Below are 14,003 nucleotides of genomic sequence, written 5' to 3'. Positions count from 1 at the left end.
TTTAAGAATAAAAATATTTTGTTGATTCAGTATGTTTTTATTTGCATATTCTTGTATATGTATATTTTAACATTTTGTAAGGAAATAACATCGTTCAAATTAAAACAGTTTAAGTAAATTCAATATTTAACTCAATAAATTTTACACATAAAAGGTTTGGGAAGAGGAGGAGGAGGGATCAGGGACATACCCCTCCAGGGTACTGGAAGGGCAGGGAATACTGCCCCATCATTTGAGAACCTCCTGAACTAAAGACTCCTTGGTTGCCAGACAAAGTGTAAAGTTGTACCCAGGCAGAACTATGTCTTGACTGCATCTGTCCTGCAGAAATAATGCATTTTGACCCTCTTTTAGCGGCCATGGCTCAATGCTATGGAAGTCTGGGATTTATAGTTTTGTGAGATATTTAGCCTTCTCCATCCATGAGCACTGGTGCCACAACAAACTATAAATCCCAAGATTCCATAGCACTGAGCCATGGCACTAAATGTGGTTTCAAACTGCATTAATTCTGCAGTACAGATGCAGCCCTTATCACCTCTCTTCTCTCTGGCAGGACCCCTATTCCTCTTGCAGGGTTCTAATGTGAGCAGCCAGTGTAGAATGAAGGACAGCACAAGAGTATTTGACTAGATCCCTGTAGTTGGACACATTAAATTAGAATAAGGTGAGGGTTAGGTGAGGATGCTGGATCTCCCATATGAACACACAACATGCAGCATCTGCACAAAAGTTGTCCACCTATTAAATCAGCCCATTCACTTCTTAAAGCATTTCCTAGGCTATGAGAACTGAGCATAAACTTTGATAAGATTCTAGTGCATACCTTTTTTGTTCCATATCAGCTGTGATGATCTTCTGATTTGAGACAGGGGGAGGCATCCATGACTGCCTATTCAATGGTAACAGACAACTGGGTTAAACTATAGCTTATTTTATAGACTATTTTCCACAGTGGTGTCCGGTGGCTTCCATGCTAATGAAGGAAACTGCTCTAGGGATGGATTGAACTTTAAAGAAACTATACTAGGTGTTAAACCTCTTTGAGAAGAGGGTTCAGCACCTTGGATGCCTCTTTTAAATTCAGCCGAATTCCCAAAGCAGAGTCACTACCACCACCAGGTACCACTGCTTTTGTATTTGAATAACAAGAAAAATCTTATCCCATGGAGTGATTTAAGTCCCATTAATTAGATTTCCATTTAAAATTAGTGAAGACTTCGATGCAGTTAACTGGTGCCAGAACCATATTATGATTATCATTAACACAAAATGAAAAACCTGTCCCCATATTCTTCTGAGTTTCTGTCTTCTTACTGAGTAATTCTGATAATAAATTCCTATACAGCGTCTCTAGCATTTTCTATCTCAGATTACTACTTCTTGTGAAAGAGAAGGAAACACCATGGCTACCACATGTTCGCATATGCATAATTTCCTACAGTCAGAATATCTCCTCCATGGTTAGCATGCATAATTTTCCTGGTTTAATCTATACCATCTTCTGTTAAAGACTCTCAGGTTGAAAGCCTGGGATTTTATAGGAATAAGCCTCATTTATTCATATGCTTTATATTATATGTTAGATTTATACCTTGCCTTTACATTTAAATATCACATTTATAGCCTACCTTTCCTCCAAGAAGCTCCTTCCCATTTTTTTCCCTTAGAATAACTCTATGGACTTTATCACACAGGAGGGAAGCGCCCGCATCCTTTGAATAAATTGGGATTAAATCTTGTGAATATCCCGAAAGAGTGCGATTGTTTTCAGATGACATCATGCGACTGCCATTTTTCTGGCATACACCCATGAATAAAGCGGCCAAATTGCACTGCTTTTTATTTTCGAGGAGATCCCCAAAATAAAAGGCAGCACAATGTGGCCACTATTCAAGGGTCAATGTCGGGATAATGGCAAATTTGTGCAGTGTCATCTGAAAACAACCCTGCTTTTGCGAGATATTCACAGATTTAATACCCATTTATTCACAGGATGCGGGTGCTTCCATCCCATGTGATAAATACCTATGACATGGATATGTGTAGAGATAATGGCTAATGGTGCATTTATGCTGTAGAAATAATGCAGTTTGATACCATTCCATCTTGTGGAATCCTGGGATTTGCTGTTTTATAAGGTCTTTAACCTTCTCTGCCAAAGAGTGCTGGTGCCTCACAAAAAACCATGGCAGTTAGTGTGGTGTCAAGTTGCATTATTTCTACAGGGTAGATGCACCCTAGATAAAGGTTACGCACTGAGCTTCACAGCCAAATGGGGATTCGAATTCAGCCTTCCTCAGTCCTGGTCCAACCCCTATACCACACTGGCTCTTTATTTTGCCCCAAATGGTAGAAATGACAGAACTAACACTTGGTGGCTCTTTGTGCATGCCTGCCCTAAGAAAAATACCCTACAGCTTAAAAGGCAATTGTCCTTTTCATGTGTAAAATACAGTAAGTAAATAAATAAATAAATAAATATCTACATAGTGTTTGCCATTTGGAAGAAATCATAGAATCATAGAATAACAGAGTTAGAAGAGACCGCAAGGGCCATCCATTCCAACCCCCTGCCATGCAGGAAATCCAAATCAAAGCATAATCGACAGATGGCCATCCAGCCTTGTGCTCCTAACTCAAATGATCACTGTCCTTAGCTTTTACTGGGATCTCTTCCTTTGTCCCCATGTTTTTCAAAGTCCCACGAAAATGTTTACCAAGCCATATTTTACAATGTCAGAGAGGGTGCTTCTTTGAGATTACTTCTACTTGGTTGAACTGAATGTAGCCTGATGTTAATGGTCTGCAAATGTAACTCTTGAGCTGGTTGCATGTTTCTCCTTCCTGACAGCTAAAAGCAGAGCTTAGGAAGCTACTTTTAAGAAAAAGGAAAGTGACATGTTGACGTTCTCCACAGATGAAAAGTAATAATAGGATGATGCTCTGAGTCCCATGTCATGTTCTGGGTTGGTATAAAAATTGTGTTTCATTTATTTGAGAAATTAAGGCAAAGTATGGTTTTTTACACACACACACACACACACACACACACTATGTAACAAGATGAGAGCGTGGCATGTTAAAGGAGTCCACTGGTCAAGTGAGCATCGGAATGGGGCCTTTAAAAGGTTGTGGTGCAAGACTAACAGGGAGTGTGTAAAATACATGTCAGTTTGGGATAGGAATTAGAGTGAGCTAGATAGGGAAGAGTGGGGTGAAAGATGACGGTGAAGGGAAGGAGTTTGTGTTTAGGGTCAGTTAGGACAGTTAGTTGGGTTTAGCCAAGATTATGAAAAGATAGTGAAAGAGTTAATGAGATGCATTCAAGTCGATTAGGATTCAGATGAGTTAAATAAGTAACAATAACAACTAAGCCTTGAAATTCTGTAACACTACATGTTTATACATCAAGTAAACTTTAACTGTATGAAGAATGTCTGTTTAATAAATTATTCTTGTAATATACACACATGCCTCAAGGACCTATAATAGTGCTATGGGAGAGGCTGCGTTCAGACACATGGCGTTGGTGGTGGAAGGAATTGTTTAAAGGTGATGGCAGTGATGGGTGCCTGCATTTGGTGGCAGTGGATGGGCAAATGAAGGTCTACACACATTATCCTACCACCATTCAGTTATGGATGTCTTTGGCATGGCATGATATTATTTTTTTTAAAATTAAAAAATTATGCAAGAGTTTATTTTAGAAGCTTCTGTCAAAAAAATCGCTGGAAGTGATTTCAATATTAGTAAATCTCTTTTATAAAAATGTGTGTTGGGTTATACTTCCCAACTCCCCAACAGTTCTCCAAAGACACAGCCTTGTTAGTCTTTTGAGTATAAAAATAAGGAGACTAGTAGCACCTTTTAAGGCTCATTTCTTTATTTCAACAAAAAATTTCATGGATTACAATCCACTTCCTCAGATGCACTGATGGAATATGATACTGAAACCTGAAGTGTAAAAAATATAAAACTACCCAAGACTTGAATAGTGCACTAGGAGACTTGAATCCATTAAAAACTTGTGCTAAAATAAATAAATCAGTTAGGGGTGAAACATACAGGCTTGAAGCCACCCCTTCCGGCAACCACATGCTGCAGCCCCAATCCACCTTGAACCCAGCCCAAAAAGGAGCGGCAAAGGTCCACTCCTTTTTGGGCTATGGAAAACCCACCTTTAACTGCTGTGCCATGGCCCCATGGTGGCTTCAAGATGCTCCAGTGGTGTATAACATCTAAATGCAGCATCGCCAGAGCATCTTGAAGCTGCCCATGTCTTGAAGCCACCTATATTTAAATGCGGTATTCTGATGACACCTTGAAGGCGTCTTTTAAGGGCTGTCTGCTCCAGTCCTTAATCTTAAAAGTGCTACATGGCTCTTTTATTTATTCTCTAACTGTAAACATTTTTAAAAGGCTTACGTACCTTTTCTTCTTCATAGGTGATGTAGAATTGCCAGTGCTGAAAGATACATCAGGCTCCTTGCTGGGGGCGAAAAAAGGCCACAATTTGGTATTTTCAGGCATAGTTTAAGGCCATGGGGAGATAAGCAAGTATTAAAACATGGGAGGTAACATCTGACTATCTTATCCTTTTCAGGAATTAGTGATGTTTCTCAGTTGATGACATTATCGCTAAGTCAAAGGGAATCAGAGATACAAAACTATCAGTGGCCTTAGGTGAGTTTTTCTGATAGTTCCTGTTGAAAGATCTTAATTTTGTTCAGTTTTTTTAAACACACCTAAAATATGACTTCAGCATTTTCCTGACATACCTCCACTGCCTGAGGAGAAGGAGGAAAAGGAGGAACATGATCTTAAGGCAGTGTTGATTTGTGGGGAAAAGCCAACATCATAATTATGATTATTATTGTTATAATTATTCTGTTAAAATAATTTAAACTACTGAACTATTTTAAGGACTAAATTTCCTATTTGATTAAAATATGCATCACTCTGGTTGTATTTATTGTTATTTAACAAGATTTACAGTTTATGCTTTTCCTTTTAACATGCTGTACCCTGCCTTGAGCCTTGAGGAGAGGCTGAAAGAAATAAAATTATCATTGTTATTGTTATTGTTATGTGTCTTCAAATTGTCTTAGACTTATGATTATCCTTTTAGGGTTTTTCTGGTGAGATGTCTTCAGAGATTTTTAACTGCCTTCCTTTAAGGTTGAGATAATGTGACTTGCCCAAAGATACCCAGTGAGTTTCCATGACAGAGTAGGGATTTGAATCCTGATCTCCCAATGTTCTAGTCCAGTACTCAAACAATTAAACCACACTGGCTCATATTTATATGCTGCCCAATTACACGCTGTCCAGTTTCCTTTTGCTGAGGAAATACAGGTTGACAGTCAGACTCCAGACAGAGTTTCTTAAAAGTATGAACCAGATAGGCTTCACCCATCCCAAGTATGTTGGATTTTTGCATCCTACTACTAGTCACTATGAGTGACTACCTTATTATTATTGCTTTTTGGGATACTGTGATTTCTGACATGTGCTCCAGCCTTCAGCAGAGCTTGGAAAAATTACTTCTTAGGACCAAAACTCTCAGAATTTCCCAGGTTTTGGTGCAAGAGGACTGAAAATGTTTCTTTTTATCTTGGCTTCCCAGTAGCTATGTCCTGTATGAAACATTCTCATGCACTGTATTATTGTGTTTCCATTGGAATGCTTTATTGCTTGACGCTGCTGTCAGAAAATGCCTTGGGATTTGTGCAAATAAGAAATGACTTGAAATATTTCAAGCAACAGCAAGCAGAAATACAACCAATCTGAAATAACTGAAGATTTGGGGAATTTTGCATAGGCAATGAAGTAAGATCATCTGATGCGATAAGGGACAGGACTCCTATTCCTTTCATGATTGTGTAGAGGGAATTTCAGCAAGTGCTCTTTGTGTGACAAGCAATAGCTGCTGAAATTCCATTTTCTATACAGTCATTAAAGGGACAGGAGCCCTGCTCCTTATTTCATCTGGCAACCCTACATTGAAGTAAGGGAGGGGAAATTATGCTGAATCAAGAGAGTTATATCTTTATTTCCAATTGTATTTTTCACAGTAAAGGCATGTACAGCCCATCCCCATGTGAGTACAGGTGCCCGTGCAAAGAGAATATAGGAATCTGCAAGCTCTGAGGCTTTTTCACACTGTATAATTATAATACTCTGATACTACTTTAACTGTCATTGCAACATCCTGCTGAATTATGGCATTGGTAGTTTGGTAAGGAATGAGAATTCTAAATGTCCCTCCCTAAACCAGCGTGAAAGGACCCCTATTTTCCTTTGCCCCTCCCCACCCAGAATGCATACATCACATCATGCCAAGCTATTATATGAAAAAGAAGGCTTACATGCAACTTCTGTATTCTGAGCAAGTCTCTTCCTCTCCTCGCATGGATTCAGATTAGTCAATAAATTTGCACCCAGGCAGGAGGACTAGGTTGGACCAGAAGAGGTGTCATGGCCCTCCCTTTTCTGGCAGTGATCTGTTGTGCCATAGTCCTGCTGTGCATGTTTAATGTTTTGGGGAAAGAGATGCACCCTGTACAGATCTTCCTGTGTGCTGCCATCAGGGTGGGTCATGCATCTTTTGGTGACATGACCAATTAGAGACTAAGGGCAAACTGAGTTTTCTCTTACAAGGATTTAATCCATATGTGGCTCAGAGGGTTGCCCTCTTTGCTGTTAAAGCAGCCAGTTTGCAGGTGGGTAGGGGGAGAGAAATGGCAAAGCTATGTGAAAGAACAAGCATCAAATTGAGCACAATTTTAATGGGTATAATTTTTTTATTCTGTTAATGTATATATAATGTTTGTATCTAATCTTAGTTTTAAAATGCATTTACTACTTGCTTCTAATATGTAGACATTGCATTTGATATAGTCTGAGGACTTGTTCAAAAATTTTTTGATTGCTTGATCACCCTGATTCAGTGAGTTTAGCAAAATATATGTCTAGCCATGAGGGGGAAAAATTACTAGTTTCCCAGAAAGCAAGAACTGGTCACATCCAGGGGCAGCTGGTGGCTCTGCTGTCAGTATGGCAATGCATCCATTCCAAGCTTTACTCTTAACATTAAAAGGAGCATCTGAAGTGCTAAACCCTCTTCCCCAATAGATTCATCGCCTTGGATCACATCTTAAAAGTTTGGACTAAAATCTAAAAGAAGATTTGCTACCCCACAGGCATTTGAGCCACTAGCTGCCACTGTTCACATAGGAAATACCCAGCTGATACCCACCAAACCTGGTTCACCTTTGAATGGATGGCACTGAAGCTTAGTGTTATTTTGTTTTTGAGTCTTTGCTCACACATACCTCTTACTTGACCTGCTCTCTAAGGTGGGAAGCTTATTTGCCTTGTCAGCATCACTTCTGCCAGAAATCCTAAACAGAGAAAAATAGCCACATGAGTTTGCAATAACAGATAAAATTTCCTTCTGTTAATGGAGAAAAAGAAAAACAAAAGTTGCCTGAATTAAAGTGTCAACATCTAACATGTCCTAGCAAAGCAGAAAAAAGGAAGCTTTCAGTAGCTGTATGCAATTTTACAATTTTTACTATCCTAATGAGAACAGACTACAATACTAGCTGACTCAATATAATATTTGTGCTTATTTATTTGGGGGGAAATAGCTTGCTGAAAGGTTTAATTTAATCACTTTTTAAAAAGCAATGAATTATTAAAAATTCCAAGATTATTATGTGTTCGTTTTTCAAATTAATCTTGTGTGGCAGTGGGAAAACATCAAATACTTTGACAAGCCTTTTAATGAAGAAGCACAGTGTCTCTACAATCAAAGCAATTCCTTACGACTCCATATGGAATACAGTGTTTTCCACAGACACCCCAACACATACATTTTTGAAGATCAATATGATTTGAGGATGTCTGTTGTCTACAATTCCTTATGGAACACAGTTAGGAGGTTTACAGCCACTACATCAAACCCAAGAAGCCATGATAACTGGGCTTAACATTGATTTCATTAAGCCATTAGATTTACATTAAAGGGGAAAAAAGAAACAAGATTTTTTTTTTGACCTACAATGGATCTTATAGTAATTCCCGAGAAACCTTGTCTTGACCTCTGCTGAGGAAGTTCAGTTGTCAGGCTCCTGCTACATGCCAAAATTAATAGTTTGCAAAAGTTATATCATGCATTTTTACTGGAAAGTTGTATTTCTGAATAGGTATCCTAAGGACTGGGATGACAGAACTGGTGTTGAAGTTAAGTTATTGGTGTTAACTGTGAGCTTGGTTAACACTGATCATTTCAGCTAAAGTAACTAAATTAATTTATGAATGTTGATTGTGTTACCTAGATCTCACTTGTTCTGCGGCAGAACTCAAAGCTAAGGATCCTTCGGTGGTTGTGGAAAACTATGTAGCCCTGGCATATGGCAGAGTGAGGAAACTGCCTTAGGCAGCAGTTCCTGGAGGCAAGGAGTAGGGGTGAGATCCTGCAATTTGTAGTTTTGTGAGGCACCAGAACTCTTTGGCAGAGAAGACTAAAAATCTTATAAAACTACTGTACACATCCCAGGATTCCATAGAAAGGAGCTAAAGCACTTAAAATGGTTTCAAACTGCATTATTTTTACAGTGTAGCTGCACCCTAAGTTCTGACTCATATATTGGTGGAAGAGATGCAGTAATCAAGTTCTTCAAGTATCTCTAGGTGGGGAATTCCTTTTTTTGTGAGAATAGACATTGGAATCCAGGCCAATTCATCTCCCCAAACGATTTTGTCTTAATTAATTATGACTCTCCAGAAAAGGTTATTTCATTTCATCCTGACAACAGCTTTATGAGATAGATTTAACTCAGTGTCAGCAATTCCTCCAAGCTACTTAGGCTGGAATTCTGTACACATTTAAAAGGGAAGAATTCCCACTGAAAGCTGTGGTACTTATTTTTGAGAATAATAATAAATAAATAATAAATTGTTTATTTGTTAAACGCTTTTCCTACGATCAAAGTGGTGTACAATATCATTAAAAACAGACAATAAGAACAATTAAAAATTCACATCTAAAATACATATTAAAAGAAGTAAATTCAAACAAGATTAAATTTTTTTTATAACATATAATAAACTATTAAAACCATGAATTACTATATATCAAAAACAATAGTGGGGAGATGGTCTCAGACGGAATTGGGAGGGTAGGCTTGTAGGAAGAGATGAGTCTTTAGAGCCTTCTTAAAGGCTTCCACCGTTCCACTGAGGCGAATCTCTTCCGGTAGGGCATTCCATAGAGAAGGCGCCACTGCTGTGAATGCCCTTTGTTGTGTGATCTCCAGTCTCACCTTAGGGTAGCTGAGTAAGGATTTTCCTGTAGATCTGAGTGTATGGGGAGGATTATGTAGGGAGAGGCGTTCCCTCAAGTAACCCGGGCCCAAGCCATTTAGGGCTTTAAAGGTGATAACCAACACTTTGTACTGGGACCGGAAACAAATTGGCAGCCAATGTAGAGATTTTAAGATAGGTGTTATATGTTCGGACCTCGATGTCCCCGTAATTAACCTGGCTGCTGCGTTTTGAATCAATTGAAGTTTCCGAACCTGATACAAAGGTAGCCCCATGTAGAGCGCATTGCAGAAATCCAAGCGAGAGGTTACCAGTGCATGTACTACTTTTTCTAGGTCCCCCCAGTTCAGACAGGGACGTAGTTGGTGTATCAGCCGAAGCTGATACCAAGCTGATACCAACAGAAGAAATAGACAGAAACACGAATGAGTTTCATGGCTGAATGGGGATTTCTTGAACCCAGAACTCATTTGTCAGTCACTTTTTGTTGCACTATACCAGGGGCAGACCACTTGGGCAGTCCAGGGCCCATTTTATGCCCCTGCCATAGATGCCCCCCCCCCCCCCCCAAATATAAGCAACTGGATGTCTGTTTTTAGTGTGGAAAACTGCAATCTGTTTAAAACGTAGCATGTCATTCCTGAAGGCTTCTGAAAAAAGGCAATTCACCAGAGAGAGTGGCATCAGAAAAAGTTCAGTCTGAGCAATCTGGAAAGGTCAAAGGTAACAGAACAACTTTGGGAAGTTGGTTGCAGTCCTAGGATCACCGCTTCCCTATCCCACACTGCACCATTAAGATAAAAATCCTAATGAACTAATAAACCTGTATCTCTTAGGGCCTGAACAGACAGGCCAAAATAAAGCTGCTTCTCGTCACTTTGGAGGTATGCTGTTTAAATGCTGCATGCATCCTAAGAGGCCGGAAGCCATACCAAAGCCATGCTCCAGTCCTAAAGATTGGAGTGCAGCTTTGGCGCAGCTTCTGGCCTCTTAAAATGCATGTGTCATTTAAACAGCATACCTCCAAAGTGATCCGAAGCAGCTTTATTTTGGCCTGTCTGTATGAGCCCCAAGTCCCAGAGGACAGTGGAACACACTTCCTCAGAGTGTGTTGGAGTCTCCCTCCTTGGAGGTCTTCAAACGGAGGCTGGATGGCCATCTGTTGGGGATGCTTTGATTTCGATTTCCTGCATGGCAGGGGGTTGGACTGGATGGCCCTTGTGGTCTCTTCCAACTCTATGATTCTATGATTCTAAGTCATCAAAAAAGTCTGGCTGAATCCCATCATTATATAATACAAACCAATAAAGCAATCTGTGTAAAAAAAACATACCTGTCTAAAGTAGTGTCAGATCTATAACGGCTAAGCAAAGCTTTTTGATCATCCTGTTCATCCGCATTCCTGCAATAAGAAAGTAAATTAATTATAGTGGGGGAATTTAGTGACTTCAGAGAAGACTTTCCAATTTCCCAAGCATTCAAATTAGATCTACCTGTTTACTAATGTTTCTCAAATATCAATAACAATGTTTTTGCTATGTGCCTTTGAATCTACTCTAAATTATGGCAACCTGATCAAAGGGGTTTCTCAGCAGGGTTTCTTCAAAGGAGATTTGTCAATGACTTCCCCTGAGACTGAGGGCTTGTCTACACCTACCAGAATACAGATGCCCGGGATTTCCCCTGTTACCTCTGCACTCTGTAGTGATGCTGGGACACTGTCTACATACATGTCCCACTGTGTTGCCCAGTGCTACTGCCACTGCTGGTGTAAGTCGGCTCCCTTTGAGGTCAGAAATGAGATACCCAATTTTTTTGCAGGGGAGGACCAATTTCATTTGGCCTATGTAGACAAGCCCTGAGAGTGTGTGACTTTCCCATGGTCACCCAGTCAGATTTCCATGTCTGCACAGAGATTCGAATTCTGGTCTCCTATAGTCCTAGTCCAACCATTACATCACATTGGCTCTCCAACAGATCTTTTCAATTGAAGAATAAATTAACATATTCCAGTAGACTGAAGTTACAAGTCGAGCATATTTAATAAATATGATGTTTCCTGCAATAAATAGCAGAAATAATTAACAATATTACCTTCACATAGCCAGCAAATCAAGTGAGTTGTGTGTTTTCATCCCAAATCCAATTGCTAGTCCTAATTAGAATTGGATGCATTGAATCAATGGAAATTTGATCAGTTTCATTGATTCAATGAATTTGCTCCAGTTGCATTTAAAAACTGGATTTAGGCATCATAACAGGAGAACCCCTGAAACGAATGAGACTTACTAATAAACTAGTCATGACTAAATTGGAGCTAATTGGCTTAAATCCAGTTGCTAGTCCCAACAAGAAATGAACTACTATATAAGTGTTCGTTTACCAAGTTTCTATTGATTCATTGGATCTATTTTAGTTGAGACTAACAATTGATTTGTGAGGACCTCCCTAAATATGAATCCAATCCATGTGTGTGCACAATGATAACCTAAGTACTAAGCACTCTTTCATAGCTGTTTTTTCCCAATTTGAACCTGTATGATGTAGATCAAATTGAAAATGATTATCACTCAATTCATTTTTATTCCTAAAAGTAATAAAATAACTTGTTTTAAGATTATTATCAATGTCAACACAAGATACAAAGGTAAAATAAAATCACTTCAACAATCATGTGTTTTCAAACTGGAAACTTTTGATTCCACTTAACAAGGAAGCAAAATATTCAAGAGTGAGAAGAACAATCTTAGATTTTTCCCCATCTCCTTGAAAATTAGTTTCATCTTTTCTGATCCCTTAAAAAGCAGATCAAGCTCACTTCCAAACTTGAAATGTAGAATTATGTCATGAATGTGCATACTAGGTTTCACAGGTTTTTCTTATTCATAATGTAAACGTTACATTAAAATCAAATGGAAAAACTGACTCTTGGGTTAAACTTAAGAGCTAATGCACTATAAGTGCCAATAAAATGCCAATAAAACAGGTTTTCCTCGTGAATTAATCATAGCAAGTGGTGTTTGCCTGAACATCTTGCCATAGTTCAAAATATTACAGGGAGTGGGGAGCAGAGAGTAGATATATAGGCATACCTTGCTAATATGGCAGGTTAGGTTCTAGACCACTGCAATAAAGCGAAAGTCACCTTAAAGCTAATTTTTTTTTCACTCACCAGTGCATATAAAACTCTAAAAAACATATTTACACTACATTTATTGTGCAATCGTGCAAGGCCAAAAAAGATGCAACTGTAAAAATAAAACTTTTAAAATTGCCAGAATTCAACACTGAGACAGAAAGTGCACAGATGTTGTATATGGATAACAAAATGGCACTGTACTGTGTAATTGAAAAGTATTGTATTCGCAAAATGCTCTAAGGTGAAGCAACTTAAAGAAAGATATACCTGTACACAGAGTAACGTGTTATTGTACCTGTGTAAGCTGTCCTGTGATTTGTATTGATTAAGCACCGCTCTGCCATAGTTTTCATCAGTACTGAAATTAACAAAATATTTCATATCATCATATTGTATATAACATTTATGTTCCAGAGCATATGTTCAGACATGATGATATTAGTTTACAGGCCTCACCATTACATGATATGAACTAGAAAAAAGGGCCTAGAGTCTAGACTTATCACTTTCTTTTCATTGCCCATTGCATGAGATGGGAAAGTGCCTTCTTGTGACAGAGCTGTCTTCCAAGTACGTTTGGCTGTTTTTACTGATCTTTTAATTGGCGAAATTCTGAAAGTTTCTGAGATATCTGAGGCTCTCTTTGAACAAGTCTGGGGGAAAAACCACCAGGTTCAACGAACCACTGCATGTCATAGACTGGATGTATCAGATGCTGCATGGATGAAGGAGAATGAACAGATGCATTCCAGATCTTGCCTTCTTTAATGCTTTGTTATAAGCATCTGGCCATCTGGAGAGAAATCCTGAGAAATCTGCATGTCTTGCAAGAAGCTGCACATGGCAAACTTCCTCTAAAGCAACGGGGAAACATTCCATCACCTTGGCTACCTGTGTTTAATTTAAGTCTCTTCTTCTGCAAGTCTTTGATGCTTTCGTTTGATCTGTGGTGTTTTCCCCTGGGAGCAGCTTTGTTAAGATTTCACACAAGTTCACACACCTTGGTGGCCTGCTTCCTCTAAACTTCATGGCTAGCTCAAGAGGAGCAAGCACAAGCAAGCATCTTAGAAAGGGGGGGGGGGGGAGGGAGAGGTAGGTGTTTTGTTTACTGGTGTTTTGTTTAATGAGAACTCGATCTAGGGCAGGCTTTCTCAACCTTTTTACATGGGTGGAACTCTAGAAATCAAGGTTTGCTTTTCGGAATTTATATATATTTTTTAATAATTCCAAGCCATGGATGTTTGAATCCATGGGGAAAAATCCATGGATGTGGAGGGCCAAATGCACTTTGGACTCAGCTTCCAACAACTGAAGTAAGCTGAGGACAAAGGGGGAAAGTGGGAGGAGGAAGGAGAAATTGGATCATTTTAGAAGCAACAGAAAACGTGGGACAGATGTTAAATTGGAACTATCTGACAAATCGGGACAGCTGGAGGGTATGCACACACACACACACACACAATAAACTGAACTAGTGGCATTAACTAATAGTCACAGGAAAATTTGCAGTATATGACCTATTTTACCCCCC

The 14,003-nt window shown here is 39.1% G+C and overlaps 1 protein-coding gene across 6 annotated transcripts in view; it reads right to left on the bottom strand.

Moving 5' to 3' along the window:
- Positions 1-14,003, bottom strand: part of SCEL (sciellin) — a 75,033-nt gene that overhangs the window by 31,713 nt on the left and 29,317 nt on the right. For all 6 annotated transcript variants that reach the window (XM_089511146.1, XM_089511151.1, XM_089511150.1 and 3 more), the window contains 5 exons: positions 12,768-12,830; positions 10,667-10,735; positions 7,338-7,406; positions 4,433-4,492; positions 827-892 (listed from right to left, as the gene is read on the bottom strand). In XM_089511146.1, the coding sequence (XP_089367272.1) occupies positions 827-892; positions 4,433-4,492; positions 7,338-7,406; positions 10,667-10,735; positions 12,768-12,830 (327 nt within the window). The remainder of the gene's footprint in view (positions 1-826; positions 893-4,432; positions 4,493-7,337; positions 7,407-10,666; positions 10,736-12,767; positions 12,831-14,003) is intronic.

The sequence above is a fragment of the Sceloporus occidentalis genome, unplaced genomic scaffold (assembly GCF_023333645.1).
Source record: "Sceloporus occidentalis isolate IW3139 unplaced genomic scaffold, rSceOcc1.0.p SCAF_2, whole genome shotgun sequence".
NCBI lineage: Eukaryota > Metazoa > Chordata > Lepidosauria > Squamata > Phrynosomatidae > Sceloporus > Sceloporus occidentalis.
This window is presented reverse-complemented; position numbering and strand designations above follow the sequence as displayed.